Source organism: Anopheles gambiae, chromosome 2 (genome assembly GCF_943734735.2).
Source record: "Anopheles gambiae chromosome 2, idAnoGambNW_F1_1, whole genome shotgun sequence".
NCBI classification, from domain to species: Eukaryota; Metazoa; Arthropoda; class Insecta; order Diptera; family Culicidae; genus Anopheles; species Anopheles gambiae.
In genome coordinates this window covers 8,057,107-8,079,421 of record NC_064601.1, presented here as the reverse complement: position 1 = coordinate 8,079,421, position 22,315 = coordinate 8,057,107, and the positions used below count along the sequence as shown (strand labels likewise).

General features: G+C 45.4%; 1 protein-coding gene across 12 annotated transcripts in view; it reads left to right on the top strand.

Moving 5' to 3' along the window:
* The window catches only part of LOC1281495 (tensin-1), a 155,809-nt gene that overhangs the window by 35,738 nt on the left and 97,756 nt on the right, over positions 1–22,315 (top strand). For all 12 annotated transcript variants that reach the window (XM_061643734.1, XM_061643733.1, XM_061643741.1 and 9 more), the window contains 2 exons: positions 12,796–13,237; positions 18,087–19,130. In XM_061643734.1, coding sequence (XP_061499718.1) covers positions 13,172–13,237; positions 18,087–19,130 — 1,110 coding nt within the window. In that variant the 5' untranslated portion in view covers positions 12,796–13,171. The remainder of the gene's footprint in view (positions 1–12,795; positions 13,238–18,086; positions 19,131–22,315) is intronic.

Here is a 22,315-nt window from a genome sequence, read left to right as displayed (position 1 = left end):
GAGGTTTTGTTTGGTGTTTTACGGCAGCGTTTAAAGTGTGTCGAGTTGGTGTCTTCCCTAGACGCTCGACCAGCTGGTCCGTTCTAGTGGAAAACGGGAAAAAATAAACGGCAAAAATGTTTTTGTCTTGAAAGTGTCTTGTTAGGCCGCTTCGTTTAGTGGTTGTCTTCATTTTGAGCTCACCTTATGCAGGAGAGAGAAACAGGAAATTATGATATTTTTTCCCCTTTGCTAGTTAATTTGTCCAGTGTTGAGTGCCACAACACGTATCAGCACGATTATTGATCCGCATTTTAGCGAACATAAATAACCGAGAAAAGGGTGTTCCCATGCAAATCAAGACTGAGTCCATTTGCAGTAAAACTCCGCAACGATAAATTTGCGATTTATTCCATTCACAAACACCTCATGAAAGAATGCAAAAAATCGAATCAAAACAAAACGGAATGGAATTGAAATGATTCGAATTCTCGTCTCATTTACATCTTTTTCGCGCTCCTTATTGCCGATTTTGCCATTTCTCTTTCTATATTTATTTTCCCCTTCGCTATACAGAGCACGTACCTTGGCGAAATTCGCAGGTTCACGCTTCCTTTCAGATGATTTCATTTGCTTAATAAATTATCTCAACGACGTTCCGCGGTGCAGTACCGGGCTGTGTGGGGCCGTTTTGCTGCAGCAAGCCTCAAGATGCATAATATTCGCCATCTACAACCGTAGAAGGAAGGCGAGGACAGCACCGGGATTCAAATTTATTGGTTGTCACCTTACATGCTTTCTGGTTGGATTTCGGGCAATGTTGAGGAATTAATTAAGCACAACAGGAGTTCTCAAGTGGAGTCAAACTTTTGTTTTTGTTTTTGTGAGATCTACATAAAAAGGTCGAGACCAACATGAATCAGGCACTAACCTTCAGCTTGCAAGCAGCAACAAAACTACCTCAATGTGAAACGATTGCGTGCAAGCGGTCCCGGGCAAGGGTTTAGATGATTAAATGATACCGACACCGTTTTTAATGTTGAAGCTGTTGGGTGGTTTGTTAAACCAAATTGAATTATGTACATGCTTACTGGCGTGAACCGCCCTCCAGGCAAAGAGGTGTGATCGAACGGCACGGAAAGGTTACGATTTGCACTGATAAAGTGTACGCGATAAGCGTAAGCATTATGTTCTATTAGCACGACATGGAAAGGGACCAACATGCAACCACAGGGCCACGCGGCCAATTTTAGAAAGTGGAGTTATTTTGGTCACATTTTAGCGTAAATTAGTGTTATGAATTATGTTGATACGCGCGCAATCGTGCTATAAATTTATTATACTGCAGTTATTTAAGAGTAGACCTTCCGCTTCATTTTACATTAAAGTAGGCCAAACAGGATTGTAACCATTCTTTGCAGAACCTTTCTCCCGGTTGGTGGTAGAGCTTGCGGTACACATTCCATTGAGCACAACTGGCACAACAATGGTCATACAATCTTGTACCACCTTAATGACCCTAACACGTTTAAATGGCTGTACACGGCCTAGACTTTCTACTAGCCGTTTTGTGCCACGAGTTGTCAGGCGTATTGCCTCAATGCACACGAATCGAATGGAGCAGGCCCTTTTCGGAAAGGGCCACTCCTACAACACTCGTGCAAACGAAATTAGTCAAGAGTATCACCTACATTACACTAGCGCCTTCCAGAAGCGGAGGCCCGGACACTGCAGACCGCACAAAAAGTGGCGCTTCATCAAATGCAGCTCTCCTGTGTCGTTCTGTGGGTTGTGTGAGCTTGTTAAACGAACTCCCAGCAGCTCCGTGTCTCTTTGGTGTGGCGGATAAGCAAGCTCAAGTACGGGCGGATGAGGTGGTTAACAGTTCGTGATCTCGAGATGCCGTCGCACTGTTTGGGGTACTTCAGATACGAGTAATCATCGTGTTTGAATAGTTCTAATGGAATTTCTCCGCAGTTTGGTGCATATCAGGGGTCAAATAATGCAAATGACGCTAAGGGTAGGGAGCGTTTGCTGTGAATGTATAGAAAGGAATAAAAACAGATTCAAAGTGGAGTTTGGATATTTTTGAAATGTTAAAACTTTGATTGCAATGGGACTCATAAATTGTTGGTTGGAAACTTTGAGTAAAAGCATGTCTGAAATAATTCAATTGTTTGAACAAGCAAACCAGACATGAATTTATTAAATTTGGGTATTTGGTGCAGTTGTTGATTGGGTAGTATTGATAGGTCTTTGTTGACCGATTATGTCATTTCTCTATCTGTTGGTTGAATTATAATTACCATGATCACGATTATAACTGAAAATAAAGCATTTGAATTACAATAACATTTATAGAAAAACCATTTTCAAGATGCAAAGAACATATCATACTATTCAACGTCTTGCAATAGGATGTCGAACTGATCAATATCGGTGACCTTCCTTTTACACAAATCTACGCATATGTTGTTGTTTATCCCTGCTGTTTGCAATTCTTTGATCGCCTGCTCCTTTCAACACACAAAAGCCGACCCATTCACGCTGCATTAGAGTTCCCCGCCGCGATTTCATTTCCCGGGCTGTCCCGGCCCTTATGCCTGCGTTGCGAACGAGTGCATCTGTGAAGATCAAGCTCAGCGCGGTGGTAAAAGGTGAGTCGGCCCGCAAATATCAAATGCCGTAAGGGTGATTATTCAATTTAAATGCCCTCCCGGACCGATCTCGATCCGCCTGCGTTACGGTCGATCCTCGCGACGCAATGTCGACGCACAACAGCACACCCGCGCAATTAGGTGTGCCCAAAAATGGTACCGGACCAACAACATTACCCCTAGGGCCCATCACCGTCGTTTGGCATCCTGCGGTGCGTAGCGGAAGCACCCGTACCCGTCATTGTTGACCCGGGGTCCAAGTCCGGGGTCCGGGGAACCAACGCGCGACGGGCGGAAATTTATTTGATTTAAAATTTTATTGTCATTTCACGCTGTGTGCCCGCCTCGTCATCGATCGGGTACTACCGACCGGCCGCATTCGGGAATCTAGAGCGACACGAAATGGGTTGATACACGGCACGGCGGGGTTGCTGCCGTTTGCCATTTAACGGCATACCGTCGTTTGCCAATTGATACTTCAAAGCTTAATGGTTTCTGTTGCGCTTAGCCCGGTGCGATGGTGCGTTTTGTGCAGAGCTTGGGTTCGATTGTCGGTCGGGGAAGAAAGATTCAACTAAAATAAGGGATGCGCATTCGTATCGGGTGTGTACCGTTGCAGCTGTTACGATTTGTCTTTATTTACCGAGTTACGTTTTTGCTATAATTAAGTTATCGGGTCGTGTTTGTATACCCCAAGCGCTATTGTTGCACGTGTCGTCGCCTTTCAAGCGACCCATGAATGTTGCAATTTTTCACAACCATGTCAACACGTTTATTGCGGGGACATTGTTGTGAATGCTTTTTGTGTTCATGGCGGTCGTTAATTGATTATTCAGTTCAAATTGAAATTCCAAAAGGTCGCTCAAGAGCCATCTCGGGTTTATCTTGAAGAATTCTCGGCAACGTTGCGCGCCTCATCAACGATAATCACAGTTTGTTTATCGAGCCAATGGTAAAGGACGCCGTGTTTGTTGACGAGCATCTTTTATGTTGCGTTTTGTTTTCCATCATGCTTCCGTCAAATTCAACACGTTTTTTCTATTCTTTTGCTTCTTGCAGTCCTACGATGACCTCGAAAAAGGCAATCAGAAGAGCTGTTGACCTAACAGTGATGTGTGAAAATTTTCAAAAGAGATTTCGTGTGCTCAGAAAAACATGCTTGATAGATACCGGAAAGGGTCAAATGTATAATGTGCAAAAAAACTCGTTCAGAAAGGTTTATGTGTCGGAAGCGATTTGACTAAAACAACCAAACATTTTTAAGCTCTTGCTACGTACTCGTAGGGTATGGCTGGTGTATTGCTTAAAAGAGCTAATTGATCTTTAAAACAAATAAACAGGAGCACATCTGGTTAAGCATCGGACACGGGGCTAAAAATGATGCATTGTTTTGACAGCAGCTGTAAAAGCTGCTGCTTCTGGGAGGTCATTTCTTTTTCCAACAACCGAAAAAAACAAAGTTACTTTATTTTGAGTCGTACACGAAAATCTGTGCATTAAATGCTTATGTAAAAAAAGTCGCTCCACTCTGGTTAGCAATACGAATGGCTCCACACACGCCAGAGATGACAATCTTGCCCCCACTGTTGGAATGATGTACCTTCCTGTCGCGTTCGCAGTGATAGTATCGAAACACAGCATCTACATACTTGTAACAAAACTACCTGCCAACCAGTTTCCAGCCACTATCAGATAACGTGCTGATTTGAATATCGCAGCAAACGCCACGTTTGATGCAAAAAAAAAAACACAGACAGACAGGCGCTTACCGAGAGCCCGATGCAGACCAAAAATCTCAGATAAGCTGCACGGTGTTTGCTTCTGCTTACACGCCCGTTTTGGTGTGGCTGTGGTGCCCGCACCGTGCCGTTTCATTCAGCACCCAGAGGTCATTAATTATCTCCCCGCGCGAAAGGGGAAGGACTCGCTTGGGAAAGCTTTCGGCGGTAAGAGGCATCGGCGGTAGCACGCGCCCGCGACCGAGCGAGTGTGACAATCGCTCCAAATTAACATGTCGCCAATCCGTGACTGACTTCGACTGACGTGTCGTCGGTGAGAAGGTGGAATGCTCCCGCGGTGCGCAAAACACGAGCACGCAAACACGGCACCGGGAAGGCCTAATCAATGCAAAATTGCATTAGTGGTAGCTTGGTAATTAATTACGCGATCCCTTTACCTGAACCCTTTGCTCCATGTGTGTGTGTGTGTGTGTGAGTACTTGGAAAGACTTATATGTGTGAGATGATGTACTGGGTTTTTTTTTGCCCCTGCAGCTTCAGAGGGTTGAGTTTATGATATTTTTTATTAGTCAGTGCGGTTTTTGCCTCTTTCGACCATGTTTATGTCGAGTGAGCCGTTATCTTCTGCACACACACACACACACATGCTCGAAGCAGAAATTTTCTGGCACCTGGTTAAAGGTTTATGTGATGTATGATAAATCATTTACAATGTACGCTTGAAGCTACATACCTGTTGAGATCCCTTCTCTTAGACAAGAAGTTAAACATTATGACTTAATTTCAGAAACCGTTTCGAGTAAATTAAAGCCCAGCGGATGGTAGAATTAAAAGCTGCCCAATGAAAGCATTTAAACCTTTACATTCTTCTGGCCATTCGGCTTGCCCAATTGAATAAATAAGGAAAGAATTCCTAATGGAAAATTAATGTACATCTTGTCATGCCTTCGCCGTAGGAATACCGTTTGTACGTACATTAGCACCTTCCCACGGGGTTAGGATTTCTTTCACTTTCCCTTTCCTTCCCTCGTATGGCTTCCGGCACAGTCGCACCATCCATAGGCCACAAACATAACACACGGTAACCTACGTGCACGTAGCTCATAATTGTAATGGCAACCGTGCTCGGTGCTCCGCCGCTGAGGCTCCACCACAACGCAGTACATTGAACCGTAGCATTCCGGTAATAATGCTACCCCGACCGACCTGTTGGTAAGCAGGTCGTGAGCAAAGGATTAGAGTCGAGTCGAGTTCGAGATGGTGGCAGAAATTCGTTTGCCAAAAGGATTGCCTTAACCCGTTTTTCCGACCGACTCTCGTTAATGTCACTGACACCGATAAAGCGTCACAGGTAAGTGGGGGAGTGAACATACATTGTGTGCCAGAAGCAGGGCCTATTTACCGATTTTCCATTTCCGGAACAGTGCACGTAAAGCTCATTCGCTCCCATTCTTTTTGGAGAGAGGGGCAAGGGAGCCCACCAATCCAAAAAGGAGATTTTCTTTCACGCTCCTTCCCTACCCCCCTTTTATCGGAGTTGTTAAATCGATCACAACGAGCGGCGACACGATTCGATGAACTTTTCCACGGCTTTTGCGATTACCAAAGCGCTCGGGTCGGTCCCGCGTTGCGTTCGATCGGAGTTGACTATTTTGGAATCTAGGACGGGCGTACACCGACAAGGTGTTCAGCTTAATAATAGCCTATCAAATATCAATTTCCTTTGCGGTGGTCGGACGTAGGACACGGTTTAGTACCGGTGCGAACATAAATCATAATGTGTGTGTGTGTGCAAGGTGACCGTTTTGCGTTGGGCCAGGTACAGTGGAAACTCCCGGGCAAGATTCCCGAGAGAATGAGAAATCATATAAATTGTGTATATCGTCGTGTGATTTCGGGAGGTTTGTAAGAGCCGAGCAGCGTTGTACCGTGCTTGATGGTTGCTTGTGGTTGTTGAATGATGGACCGTTTGATGCCTCGCTTCGTTCGCTAATTGAACAAAATTTTGCGGATGAAAAACAAATCGGATAACTAGTCGGGTCGGATCTTTTTGTGAGGCGACCGCTCACTGTTGAAGGGTTTCACTAAGCAGCTTTGGAAGAGGAGCGCTGATGGGAAACACTTCTCCTACGGAAGCATGAAAAAGATAGCGTTAAGAGATGATAGCAGGAATTGATGCTTGGGTGGAAAATTTATGTTTTCTCTTAGGAACGATTAGTAAACCCATAAAATATTGGAAGATTCTAGAAACTCTGAGTGTTAGAAACAACTTCAAATGGTCCAGATAATTTGAACAGTATCATTTGTTCAGACATCAAATACATCATCAATTCATAGTTGGAAATATGAAATATCTTCTTTCTTCCTATTTTGAAACAGTTTTAGAACAAAAATTCTTTTTAGCATAGTAAGTGAACCATTCTTTGATCCATAAGTAAGCCAATTAAAGCATAAACAATGTTCAGCGTAATTCAATGCCTTACATTGCTCAAACATGCGTATTTGAATTCCCTTTTAAAGATCCCGGAAATGTAGATTTACACAGAAAAGCAAAAAAAAAACTCGACACCCCTTCTCACTATTCTCCCATTCAGCTTCATTCTTTTACAACCCCAACTGACCCAATTCTCATGCAGCGGACCGGACCATTGGGTCGGAGCCAGTGCGCCATACTTCCGCATTTGCCACCCTGCCACACATATGGGACCATGAAAAATTACGCTTCCAAACGCGGCCCGAGTTCTGAGAGATACAGTGGCTGGACACACACATTCTTTCTTCCACACAACACCCAACAGACGCCGACCCTTAACCGCGGCCCTACGGCTGGCCGATAATTTGTTATATCTGCTCGGCTCGTTCCCGGTGCCTCGGTGGAAAGTTGAAAGAGGAGCGACATAGTGTTAAGCTGCTCATTCCAAAGGGAAGGAAAAACGATGCTGCAGTGTTTGCATTCCTCGAACTCTCTGCCACAAACCACTGTGTACTAACAACACTAGTCTCGGAACACACGAACGTACTGCCCGGATTGATGCTGTACATGCGTTCTAGTGGTGTAGAAATTCTAGCCTAGCCAGGCACAAAGGCACAGATGTGTGTTGCTCTTTTTTCTGGCAATTTACATTTTCTTCCGGCAAGGAAGAAGCATCCCGTCCAACTCCCCACAAACGCCCCATGAAGCGCACATGACTGTTTGTTGGTAATTCTGGCGTCGCCAATCGAACGCCAACTCCCGGAGGCAATGCGCGATTGCAATCGCACCGGAAAAGTGTCCGTATGGGTTCGGTTCTCCTGCTCTCTCTCTCTCTAGCCCTCCCACATGCCCATTCTTAGTCCGGCTGGCACCACGGTGCATTTGATCGAAATACCCCGATTACACACGCAGCAAGAAGCCGCATGCATTCGTTAATTATGCGTCAGCCGCGCGCACAAACACAACGGGCCCGTCTGTGTGCGGGATAAACAAACCGTTTGTTTTATTGACTGTTACACCAAGTAAGGCGTTGCGTTAGAGTGCGCTTTTTTGTGAAGGGAACCTCCGATGGGAAAAATTGCTCAATGAAGGAACCGTGTCTCGGGACTTCGGTTTGGCCTAATAACACACAATAAAAGAGAAGATGAGTTCGTGGTACTGCGCCGTGTGGGAGGTTTGGTATTTCTGATGTATTTAGTTTACTTTAGCTTCCGGCGCGTGTTTCATAAGCGAGTTGCAAAAGGGCGGCTCCGTTATTACACAACAACAAGAAGCACCCGAACGGATAATGCTCTGGGTGGGCTTTAGAAGCAAGTCTTTTGCACAGAGAGTCGCACAGATTTACTCACAAATAGCCGCCACCCGCCAAAAAGTCACCACAGTTCCTTGGCGGAGTTGCGTCGCATGGCCTGTCGTTTACATCCAATCGTACGTCAATCGCTTCTCCATCATTAGTGACGCTTGATCACCCCGATGCCGATGTTGCGGTTGACCTGGCAAACATGCCCGGGTCGACCACCTGGACTGTTTGCGACATTGATGTCTGAGGTCTGCGAAGGCATCTCTGAAGGCGGAAAGTCACAAGAAGGCACAGTTTTATGGCTTTTTTGCACGCCCAAAGACCCGAGGCCCGGTCTCCGCCAGAGTACAATGCAGCCGACCGGATAGATTCGATTTGTCATTGTTGGTGTTGTTGCGGTGGTGTTGGTGGTCTGTAAATTAATTTGGAAGGTCAACGCGCGAGAACGCGCCCACCGTTATTAGTGGCTTCACGAGCGGCTAGCAGTGTGCGCGCGCGACCCAATTACACGGTTGGCGCTGCCTTCAATCACTCATTAGTTAATTGATAGATGTTGATTGAAATAATCGCTCTGTCAGCGGGGTGGACCACAAACTTTGCTCATTTCGTGTTTTGACTGGGGTAGCATTAGAATGTGTTGTTTTTTTTTTAAATAAAGTCACCAACTTTTCAATTCAATGCCATACTGACTCATGCATTCATCCAGTACCCCAAAACCCATTTAGATTCAAATAAATCCTTCTATCTGATAGCCTTGTTTTGCCGTCAAATGTAATTTGTTCGTGTTTTAAGCAATCTTCTGCACGGGGAAAGACGGGGCGTGCTTCGATTACAATCTTCACTTTACCCCCGATCCAAACTGAGGATGAATTCATTTCCCCGTGATCTGAATTTGGAATCATGCGTTAGGTCATCATCGAAATGAACTCCATCAACTGAGCGTAAAACAATTGTGCTGCACCCACTACTTTGTGTTTGTTGCTGTCGTACAAAGAGGACCGCAACGAGGCACACTATCGTTCATCAGGAAAACCCACACTTTGAACATCATATCTTCGATATCTGATCAGTTGCAATAACGAGCTTTTGCCCAATGTTTTTAATGCATCAAAATTGTTGTATTGTTTAATTCTCATTCTTGGTTCCTTTCCCTCCGGATCGCTGATGTAATTGATCTGTTATCTTGAATCATTTGTTCGAAATTAAGAATATTCTCATCTTTGCACGCGCACACGCTCCAATCCTGTTCGGTAGGGCCTGGCATATCTTACCCGTTTCGCACGCACGCTGATGTTTCTGTCAGTTATTTATAGCCGTCCAATATATTTCGGCATCCCAAATCCCAGCGCTGATGCTCTGGAATGAATTATAAAATGTAATAAATTGTGCATTCGATTCCGGCACATGCACCCACAAACAGACGCCGTCCGCCTTTCGGGTCGGTATTGCATTTCAGTTGCGACCGCACGGTATGCATATGGCGTTGTGTGGACCAGCGGACTGTGCCACCGCGCACATCCCAAAATGAAATCGAGAGCAATAACAAAAGTGAAAAACCACTTTGCACTTTGCTGGTGGCTCCCCTTTGATAGATGAGCATTTAATGTGCAAGTAATTTGTGTTCGCCCGGATTCTGCTTTGTGTTCGGCCGGGTTGTCTGTTTGTGAACGTCGAGCCGGGATGCAGTGTGCCCCGGGAACCGGGAAGCGATCTTTGGGTTGAAGTTTTTGCTTAATTTTTCATACATCTTCCCTCCCGTCAAGCCGTCACTGTCAGGCGGAGTGAAGTGTGAACATTTATTACGTTCATGTTAAGCCGTTTTGTATTTTTCTTTCGAACGAAGGAATGCGTCGAGGGCTGATTGCATTATTTTTTTTTGCGTGCAATATGTTCCAAACGACTGGATGTGATTAAGTCACAATTTATCCGAGTTTAGAGAATCGTTTGTCTTGATCAGTTTGACTGTTTTTTTTTTGTGGGGCCAAGATAATCGAACTCATGTGTTGTTAATACTTCAATGCAACCATGTTAAGTTGATCCTTTACTCTTTACAAATGATTCTATTTTTCTTAAATTCTAATCCGTCTGAAGAATTCATCTTGCCAGTTTTAGTCATGCAATGTGGCAAACTTTTCAAAAATGTTAGACAAACGTTCCAGATCGTTTTGCTTAATATTTATCCTTCTACTTACGATAACACCTCGAGCTAGATACGTTGGCACCTTTTACCAGTTTCGTTTGATGTTTATTGTGTTTATTTTACCCTCTCCCATGGCAGCTGCTATAATCACACTGTCAAGTAGTGGAATTGAATGTTGCATTTTATATCAATCCCAACCGCTCAACCCCGTCTTTATGCTCCGTTTTCACCCATTTAATGTGCAGTGTTATGGTTACGGGTTTACGAAGAGAGCTTCGATGCAATCGAGGCTTTCCGCTACGCGGCCCAGCATCATCCCACGCAGATAGCTTTTGTCTTGAAGGTTTTGCCGGAAATGTAGCATTACAAAAGGCACTCTCCTTTCTGGAAGCACTCCCAGTGTGCCTGTGTTTGGAGTTCCGATTCCAATCAACGTGCAGCCGCCGCATGTGTCGATTACTGTTTGTGCTATATAACCCATAAACGAAAATCGAACGAAGTGGGGAGCTGGGAACGAAAGCTGGGCGGGCTCCGTCGCCGGCCCGCTGTTGGAAGCAAACTTTCTCCAAACCCACACGTATTCCGCGAGCCCTTCACGCGGGAACAATGATATGTATTGACAGCAAAAGTCAATCCCATCGGGTCTGGCCGGGCGGCCGTGGATCGATTCGAGAGGACGGGCCGCTATCCATCGGCAGTGCGGCACGAATCGCAAACGATGAGATTAAGCCGCGTTTCGAGAGCACGTAGTGTTGCTGCTATCCTCCTGCTAGAGCGATGTAGGTGCAGCTCTGCCGCCTCTGTACGAGCGAGATGTATCGGGAAGATTATACCGCCGAGATTCCAACTCTCCCGGAAGGCGTCTCAGAAAGAAGAAAAAAGTTTAAGTAAAACACAACTGTCCTCTCGCCAGTGCTATGCTGTCCCGCCGCGGTCGTATGTGTCGGTAAATGGTGATTCTTTTGAGAACGAACAGCCACAAAATGCAAACAGACAGTTTCTAATGCGCGCCAAGCAGAAACCTAGTCCCGCTGTACCGTTGGTTGCATTTGTCAGGCGGCCGACCACCGATCGGTAAGAATTCCATTGCCAGTTTCGTATGGCAGATTCGCTCCAGCAGCGGCCAGCTACGGCGCATGACAAATGAAAGCAAATAACTCTTCAAAAGCTGGACCCGCTTGGTACGTTGGTGCCAGACAGCGTATGTTCGCTGTTACGTTCTTGTATGCTTCCCTCACGACATGTGGACACGATACGTGAGCTAGTGGTAGCGCCGCAACGGTCAGCCAAACGCTAAAAAGGGGGTGTTGGATCGTGTGAAGCGAAACAAAACAGCAATAGAAATGCAAAAATGCACTTTAGTACGATTGACAAGATGTGCGGAAAAGCTAGCAACAGAGCGGATGGCAGTATGATGGCAAAACGAGGAGCAGGCTTCGACATGGTGGTTGAGGGGGATGTTCCGGGGGCTCCAAGATGTTGCATTTAAATCCAGCTACAATGTACCAGTCCTCACGCTGAACAAGGATTTGTTTTGCAAACGATTTTTTCGCGGAAATTGATGTTATCTTAAGGCAGCGAGGGTGCGGTATGGTATGAAGATTAGTCACCACACTACCACACATAGTGGCGCGAACAGACATTAAACCGTGTCCCAAAATTGCAAATCGATTATCAAAAACGGATTAGCAATTATTTAAATAGCAAATTCTTTTTGGCAATGTTTATCTTCAAATCAATAATCACTTTAGCTGAAGCAATTCACCATCCCCGCTTGCGCTTGAACGTTGCGCCCTCTCATCCAAAATCAAACACGAGAAATATCGCCATTTAAGGGGTTCGACATAAATGCAGAAACGTGTGGATGGCGTGTGCATCATCATCGTCGATCGTCACCGTCCGGAATGAAGGCGTGTGTACTGGCGTTGTGTGTACTCTTTCTCCGCTTGCGATGGTAAACGCTGTCACTAGCGAACCAGTAATTGCAAACAGTATTTGTGCAGTACGTGCAATACACATATTTATGTACATTTCGCGCATTAACGCTGAATAACTTTGGAACACTCCTCGTCTCGAGAGCGTCCCGATTGGTAAGCTCTTAACGTATCGCTTTGCTTTAGTGGATGGTGCGATGTGTGTGCATTTGACGTGAAGGATAAATCGGGATAAAGGTACACATGAACCTTACGGTGCAATTAGTTAGGGCGTTATTTGAACTAGCAGTGAAAGCTGATGATGCTGATGGGGTGATGATGGGTGTGTACACATATAGAGATAGTTGCTTATTTAGCAAATTAGATTGACGATAGAGCGTTGTTAGGTGAATAATGCATTTGGATCAAATAGTATCTGCTTGATTATGTTATTTTTTACTCCACATCGAGTCTTTGGGACGATTTCTTACCAAAACCTCGAATTATTATATGCATAAGTAATACTTCATGTCTGAAAGTTTTTAAGGCAAACAATAATCTTCAACTTTTCAATTATATTTTCTCTCTTTACAGTTCGATGGCCCCAAGAGCATGGTACGAAATTCAAGGATGCAACGCAAATAGAACATTTACCGGCAACACCTCACCACAATATCCTGTTGTCGTAATGAAAGTGACAGTGAAATGTGAAACTCAATACACGCCGTAAAGAATCATCTGCGGGAGAAAGGAGCGAACAGCTCTAGACAATGAAACGACACAAACGCTCCTGTCGGTATGTGCATTCGGAAAAGACTTGTACCGCATTGTGTCAGTTTGTGTTCTTATTGTTCCGTGCAAACCCAAATAACATTCTCTGTGAAAGTGAGCCGCTCTAGCTGGGAGTGAGCTGTGCGACTGTGTGTGTGTGCGTAATCAGGACAGTGGCAACCCTTCCACCCACCGTAAGATGCCGTGGGGTTGCCTCTGTTCAAAGGAGAAAAAACGGCCCCAAATCAGCAGTCCGATACTGAACGTAAGTAGCAACGAGCAAGTGCAACGATGACTGTAATAAATAAGGAGACATTACTTGATTACTGCTAGTGTTTTATGAGAGCAATTAGTAAGGCTCGTTAAAATATATTACTAGAGATTAGAGAGCCAACTCGCTGGTTTGTGCGCGGATTAATTCACTTTGTAGTTTCAAGTGACAGTTGCATTTTAACACTGTAATGATCCACATAAGCATAATTACATCTTGCAGTACCCTCCTTGTGCTATTGTCAATCCAGCAAAGATTTTTACCATTTTATGCAACAACCACTCGTGAAATCGTTGTCAAAGCAGGAACAAGTACACATCCGGACAGGACTAACAGCATTTTCACCCCCAACACACCCACCCACGCAAGGCATGAGTTTTGCGTCGTGCGAAAATGAAAATGACAGGCACTGCAATTCCCATTCACAACGAACAATCATCCATTCACGATTGCCCGTGTAGGTTCCTTTCGATGCAGCCTCGCTTATACCGTATATGCAGCAGCACAGCCTTGATGCCGGTGCTATTTGATGCGGATGACCTAGATTTTGGGCTTTTTGCTGTGTTTTGGGTTTGCTTTCGCCTGCCCATCGTTCTAAAATCCATCTCCAAGAAAGTGTGCAATGGAACAGCACTGCAAAATGTATGCCCGCTGCTGGGGCGTAAATCAAGGGTTTTATTTATGTGTATCCTTGACAGTTAATTACCAGCTTGCAGGCAGGCGACAGAAGAAACCGTCCATCTTTATTACATACTTTTAGATTTTGGGGTCTTATAGGATGCTACTCGTGGGGATGGTGAGAACTGACTCATATTTGTCTTTCTGAAAAGAAAAATTGTTATTTGTTGAAACCGAAAGCACTGAAATTCGGCCCAAAGAGTGTGTGTGCGAAACCCGTAAGATGCAAATACGGCTGTGTTGAATCGCAAAAGGTGTAGCATAACACGATCCACACCGCTTTGCGGTCGTGATCTTTAAATCACACGCAGCATTCGCAAAAGCCACAAAGTAATACATCCATCATGCGGCTTTCGCACGGATATTACCGGTGCGGTATGGTATGGCTTTCCCGGAGTGTTGTGCAGACTCTGTGTACTGCTGGACACTCTACCATATATCGTACCTTGCGCTAGGCCGGAAATTACACACACCGTTTTCTTTGCCAACCGCTCGTTGCGGTTTGAAGAAAGCAAATCTACCAGAGACGACTCTATCCCTCGGCCCAGTGCCGGTCCAATATATCATAGCCACATGTCAGCAGATCGATCGAATCATTATCCAATTATCGGTCAAAACGGGATATACGTTGGCCCGTTTCGCCGCTCGATGTGTTTGCTAAAGTGCCGCCAGCATGATTTTCCCATCCCACTTTTCAGCAGAACTCTGCGTGAAGCCGCAACTGAAACTGGTCAGTGTTGTGTAAAAAAAGGAACAGGGAAATGACAAACCACAAAGGTTGCAAATTTCAACGCCAATTCTTTCACGCTGTGCAGGGGTTTGACGGATGTGGGAAATCGGAGCAACGAATGTTTCCAAGAAGAGGAAACTTTTAGGAATAGGATATTGTTTTACTGCCAAAAACTACATCTTATTTGTATCTTGTAGCTGGCATACCAAAATTTATGACTTTTAATGATTTTCTAGAACAATTTTTAATTAATGAATAGCGGAATTTGGGGCAAGTGTGCCATACGGGGCAAGAGTGCCACCTAGCACTTTTCCTTAAAAACTTTAGTTTAATGATCAATTGTGTATACAGTTGGTTGCTTTCCAATGACTAGGTATACTGAGCCGAATTTCATACAGACCAATCGATATTTCACATTGTTTTGAACTGATTTATATTGAGTTTCAAAATTGAGCAGAATATTATAATTTTTAAATCCAACCAAATAAGTTCTCAAAAATTATGCGAACAATCAACCGAGAAAATATTTACACCACCGTATAGCTGAGAAAACGTGAAATTGTTTGTGGGGTTAGTTGAAAAACACTTTCTTTTTGTCACTGAAAAATTCAAGTTCAAAAAAGTTACAACTTTTGGGGCAGAATAGCCATCTCTATTATGGGCAAGTGTGCCACCATCTTTCATAGGCTGGTAAAAATGTAAACATTGTTGTAGCGTTCAGCGGTATGGTGCGCTTTTACGAGCGGATTCTACTCTGGAAAAACAGACCAGCAACAACCCATATTGCGATACAGTTTGTGATGAAAAGGGGTTCATTGGTGACTCAAGACATGTAGGAATACATACACTAGTGGTATAAACGTAATAATTTCCAATTATCAAAGAAATACGGTTATTTTAATCAGGTGGCCGTCTTGCCCCATACGAGTGGCACTCTTGCCCCATAGCCCAAAAAACAACGTCTTTTTGGACCCTTTTTAAAACGCTTCAAAAACTGTTTTGTTTGCACTTTTTTCAAGCGAAACTCATTTATAAGTAAGGAAATAGATGTAAAATGGTTATGAGATTTAAATCGGCTTTTGAAAAACACGTTTTAATGAGTTATAACTTGAAATGCTTAAGGTGACACACTTGCCCCAAATTCCGCTATATAGACATCTTTTGTAGTCTCTAAAGATGTTTGGGTCACATTAAACCAACATCAACGACAGTACAATGTTTATTATATCATCGTTTAAAAATGCTCCAAAAACACATTTAAAATTATCGTTAAAATCGAAGAAAAAAACAAGACGAAAGCAAGGCCACCAGTTGAAGCGAACCAAATCGAATGATTTCAAAAAATCAATTAGTGTTAATTTTTATCTCCTTTTCCATCCCACATCCCCCATACGCCACAATGTGTGCGCGACCGTGCACAAAGCAAGGCCAAACCGTTTCGAGTCGGAAGCAGATGGTATTTTCCAGCAGTGCGCGGACCTGTAGATGTCTCTCTGCCCCAGAGGCGAAAAGTCATTTACGTCGATTGAGTTTGGCGTTTGGCAAAACAAAAACAAAACCTACTTCCACACATTTCTTCCCCTCTTCCACTCTCAAACTTCCCCTTTCGATTCGGATGTGGAATGTTTCGATGCTTCCTGCCGACAGCGTACACCTACGGATATTCAGGATTAGCCCTTCGGAAGAGCATTGCATCACAATCACACCCTGCGAATGATGAGCGGGTGGTACCGGGTTCAAGTATTAGGTTTCCACAAACGAGTCGAGAAATTCTAATTGCATAAGCAACGATGCATCAAATCAGACCGACCAAAGACGTGGGAAGGGAATACCCGAAAAGCAAATATTTACCTACCGGTGGCTCGCAGGAGTGGTACACGGAACTCAGTAAAAACGCGCAAAGAAAGTATCAATTATCGCTACTGCCGTTCCATTAAATCCGTCAGTGAGGGATGCGTGTATGCTAAGGGTGAAACTAGCAAGAACAAAAAAAAAGATAGAATACGGCAGTATTTCAACTTGTGTTTGGTTGAGTCCATTCCTAAGCGCTCTTTTCCGGGTCACGTGTAAGTTTATTGTATCAGCTGAGCTGCCGGGAGTGAGCACGAAAAAGGAAAAGGTGACGACAGATTTACACAGAGCTCTTACCGATACCGATGAAATGAGAACTTGCTTTTACCCGCGTCCGTAAGTGAAGGAAAAGAACTCGGCCACAAAGAGCATCACCAAGTGTCGATTGAACTGCGAAGCAAGATGCACAACAGCGCATCGTGGTTGGGATTGGGACATTGAGTAGAACGCAACCCCCAAACAAGCAGTGTAGAGTGTCGAGATTATTGTCACTGTCATAGAAATGCTGTCACATCACTTAAACTCAATTTATGCCGTTTTGTGTGCCGCAAATCAATACACTCAGCCCTTCTCGCTGCGTTAACTATGATGGATATTCAATAGTAAAGTGCGTGCGTTTACGCAACTGACTGAGGGCCATGAGTTTGATGGTAGTGCGTTAATCAATATAATGAATGGAAGTTGGTAAATTAAAATGGATGCTTGTCAGCAAGTTCCAGGGTAATTCATGCATTCAAAGTTTCCAAAATCAATATGATAGCCCGGCAAACTTCTCAACCAAAATGATTGAACATGCATAACTTTGTGAAAAGCACTTATTGCCCAGTTGCAAATCATATTTTACTTTCTACAACAAATAACTCCAGCACAAGCAAGACAAATATGACCATCCTAACTCAGCCACGTGCCGTCCATTTTGAATGTCCCGCTGAGCATCCCGAACTCAGTCTGCCAAGGCTCGGTGTGTTCCATTTTTTTTGTTGTCTGTCCCAGTATGACCCCTATACGTTTGGGCCAAAAGAGGAAACTTTTTAATCACTCGTCCACTAGTGGTCCACCAGTTGCCGCGTGTACCATCGGGAGTGTCGTAAGTGTCCATAAATCTCCATTCCCAATCGTTCGATGTCTGATTATCGTGGTCGGTGGTGTGCTGGGCTTTTCGAGTGCGCTCTTGGGTTCCACGAAAGAGAACGAACCGAATCGCCACTCGTTGACCGGTCAAGCGGGAGACCATTTTCCTGGCTTTTGGCTGCTGGGGCCGTCTGTGTATCAAACGACCGTCCGACTGCAATCTGTTACGGACAGGAAATTTACGAGCATGTGCAATTGTCCCTGCCCGTAACTGTTGCCCGGGAAATTGAAGCTCTGAGATTCAGGAAAATTGTACCCTGTGCCTTGTACAGGGAATATGATTGCAAAATCTGGAACAATAACCCCTTTGTGGAAATGGTTTATCGGTGAAAGTTACGGTTTAAACTGTTTCTTGACGTAGAGTTACCACTTTTTCTCCCCTCTTAAGAATGCAATTGACAGTGAGTAAATGATTGAGCTGCATTGATTTTTCGCTGTATTTTCCAATTCCAGCCGGAGGATACCCAGAAGCTCCAGTTACTTCCCGCCGTTAGACGTCCGCTGCTATCGGACGCGGAGAAACTCGAGCAACGGTTGCTGGCCCCGAACCGGAACGCCGACTTTGACAACGAGAGCAGCGAGGAGACGCAGCCTCCGAACGATGCCGGCCGTGATAGACTCCAGCAGCAGCTGCTCCAAAAGTCGCGCCTCAAGTCCTCGAATCTCAAGAGCACGACCTACACCCGCAACACCGAAAACGACAAGCTAACGCGCCACCTGAACACGGTCAAGTTTAGCTTCGACGAGCCCGTTCCCCAAAAGCCGGAAAATGCAGCGGCGGAGGGCGCACCGAAGCCTCAGCGGAAGTTGTCAGACCGTGGCGAGCCACCGCCCAAGCCGGACCGTCGCATAACGACCACCACGCAGCAGATTGTGGTGAAGCTGCCGGAAACGGTGGCAAACGTATCGCTGGAACATCAGCAAAGCGGCGCCGGCAGGGATGAGATCGATTGCAATGGAAATGGGAACTACGATGTCGTGGTGCCGTCGATAAAAGTCTGTGACGACGGTGGTGTCCAGAGCGACGGCAAAGCGACTGCACCGGTTGACGAGAACAAGAACGAAATCATAGCGCCGGGCAGCAGCGAGGGTAGCATACCGTTCATTGACGAAGATCCGTCGCAGATACTGAGACAGCTGAATGCCAATCCCCAGCGAGGTCAAAATTTCCATGACGCTCGTATCATTACGCTCACACCAAAGAATGTAGGATCGGAGGCGACGCGGGCGACGGCGGCCGCGGTGGCCAGCGACCAGGCGCACCGGGAGGCACAGTTGCGCCTGCTGGCGGACACGAAAAAGTTTACCCGTTTTCTGGTGGAAGCACCGCCGGTGGCGAGTGTTGAGGCGGTAAAGTTTACGCACATTTTCCAGATTCTGCCACCGTCGTACGATCGGTTGTGTCAGCAGTGCCACAAGGCGCTCCATCTGGACATTGGATTGCGCTGCGTGGTGTGCGATTTCACCTGCCATCAGCAGTGCGTGCGACTAGAAAAGGTAAGTGGAAATGCTTAAATTATTTACTAAAATTTCACTAAACATAATATTGTGGTGAGAGCAAATTGAAATGGCATAAAAGTGGTTCACTTTTCAAAGAAAAATTTTGAACGAAGTAAGAGCGATATTCGCTCACTGTGCAACGCTTCGTTAGTTTGTTTGGTTGATAATAGATGGCGCTGGTGCAAAGCGTTGCATTGGTTTGTGGCAAGGCTGTGTTTGAAAAGGCGGGAAGCTTCAACGCTGAAGAACTCAATTGCAGTTTTCGATGCAGCTGAAATAGGAAAAATAGTTTTTTTTATTAGATAAAAGTATTATTTATTTTCATGTATTTTGTGAAAATTATGTTTTTTTTTTTCATTATTCAAACCAGGAGAACGCTAATCAAAACCAAAAACAAAACGAAGTACTCCAACTACTAAAACAGTAAATCCAGTCAACCGGGTACATTGATACTGGAATTCTAGCAAAACAACACCTCACCTTTCTACCTTTTACCCATTCGCGGTCGCTATTTGCTTAGAAGCTGTCAATATTGTTCTCGCATGCATTACGTTTGTGCTGCTCGCGTGATTTTTATGCTAAAACAAATATTGGATCTTGTTTTCCCTGTCCCCTCTCCCTTTCCTATCGATTAGTTGTCAGCGATCGGTAAGCGTGAAAACTGAAGAAGAGGAACGGCTCGGTAAGAAGGAAAACAATCTACAACACGTCAAATGTAGTGCCGGACTGCGTCGTGACTTGCTCGTTGGCCATAACGTTTCCACCGGGACCGGGAATGGGTGAGGCTGCCAAGGGGAGACGGCTTTGACAAACATGAAGTACGGACATGAGTACTTGCATATGTGTTCTTTTCCCCGTTTCTGGGAGTTTGGAAAGCTTCATTATTCCAGCAGAGTGTGTAGCAAATTGGGATCCTACTCTTCATATTTAAAGGCGAGAAAAAATAACTGACTGCATTAATTGAATTGGAAAAAATAGCTGAGTTAAGTCATATTTTAAGCTCTAATGCTTATCCATTGAATTCATCATATTTATATGAAGAGAAAGAAACTAGACCAACAGCAATAGCGGACTTAGAAGCACAAGTCCTCGTCCAAGAAGGTAAAGTTCGCCAAACGAGTTCTTGCTCCGGAGACATGACGGCCCAATCACGGCCTCATTCTGGCTTCCCCTGCACAACTTGAACGTCATGACAGGCTATCAAAACTGGGATGAATTCGTTGCGCACAGTACGGGCGTCGTCTTTTGGTCCTATGCGCCGGAGATCAGGTTCGCCTACACTCCATATACATTGCCGCCGCGGGTTGACAATCGAAACCGGAGCGAGGTGCAGCACCGCGGCTGTCTTCCTCTTCCTCGCACGGTGGTTCGCACAACAAATTACAAGTTCGACAGACGCGAGGTGGGGCCGGTTGCCATTCAAGGAAATCCAGTCGCTCGAGTCCAGAAAACCGTCTTGGTAAGGCTCGATCGGAGCGGTTCCGGCCGAGACGCACGCGGAACAGTGTACTATGTTGGTTGGCGAATGAATGAATGATTTAGCACAACCGGGCCAAATGAATGAATGAACCAGGTAAGCATAAGCACGGGTAAACAAACCCCTCACACACATACACACTGACACAACAGCGCTGGTGCAGCGATGGTGCCCTTGCTTTTTATTTGCTTTAGTGTGTGCTTGGCAGGAGGTGGTTACCATTCATAAAATGCAATGTTATCAATCCCCCGATCCTCGGGCGCCGTTGCCCACCCCAAAAACCTTCCCTCCCTCCCCAATTGGTTCGGGTCGTTTCTCTTCGACTGTGTGTGTGTGTGTGCGCGCGCGTGGTGTGTTCTTTTATTAATACGTTTTACATCCACGGGGGAAGTTTTCGATTTCCACGCGCGTTTCATCCCAAAGGGTTTTGGCGAGGAGGGAGGGATGCAAGGTGGGAGAGCGTTTTATGTTTCAGCGTTGCACCACAGACGCTTACGCTTGTTTTGTTTGTGCCCCCCTCCTTTTTTTTGTTCGAAGAAACTGCGCATAACCTGACGCCCTGACCGCAAGAAAAAGCGGAACAGCAGCAGCAAGATGTTAAATCGATTCGTTTTCTCTCGAGCAAAGACCCACCAAACCATCCCTCCTGCTCCGCGTCGGGTTGTGCTGAAAAAAGGGAATAATGTTGCAAATGTTTATGGTTTCTTTTTGTACTCTTTTGAGGGAGCGCAGCGATGTCAAACGGGGCGTGAGCGCGCGCGCGGAGTGCAACGCTGGGAATGAATCGTTTCGGTGGTTTATGTTTCACTTTCTAGTGTGTCACTTGGGTGGGAAGAAGGATCGGTTTTGCTGTGTGCGATATGGATTTCAATTTACCATCACCACCCCCTTTGCGGTGGTTGAGGAGCCTCCTTTGGGTTTGTTTTTTTTTTTCTTCTCACTGTGAAGTGGAGTTTCAATTAAAACGTGCCATTTTTCTTCCATTTTAATGCGCCGCTAGAGGCGGAATGATTAAAAGACCGTTCGATCATTTGTGGCATGTTCTCGATTTCAAATTAATGCACAACACCCACTCCCAGTGGTCTGTGTATGCTGAAAGCATTTACTTTCGAGGAAGCAACACAGCAACGTTTATTTTAGCACGCGACTTTTACAAGCACTTTTCCTTGCCCAGAGTGTTGCACTTAAGAAAAGTCCCACTTCCACACACACACATTCCGATGCACTTTGATTGTTATGTTGGGATCTCCATGCGCTCCTTCCGCCAATTCCAACGCTGCATCAGTCCCCCACACATACAAACACACACTCACACTCGGCCGAAGGGCCTTGCCTTGCTTGAAAGTGTGCGCCCACTGCTTCTGCCCGAAAAGAGTTGTTAAGTGGCACGCCACAGTAAGGAGAAGCAACGAAAATAAATGCACTTATCGTCCACCACCACTCTCCCTATCTCTTTCTCTCTCCCTCTTCTTCTCTCTTGCTTACACTGTATGTGGACGCGTCCGCGATCCTTCCAACCGGATCTGCATCTCACAGACCCTTCAGCCTCGCGGCAGTACGGCATTCCATTGCCGATCGATTTGTCACGCTCTCGGGTACGGCTGCCGGCTCACATCGTCGCCAATTGGGCGTCCCCACCAAAAATGCCAGCTTCCGTAAACGCGTCACCTCGGCCGCGTGTTCTAGGCCCGGCTAATCCAAAAAC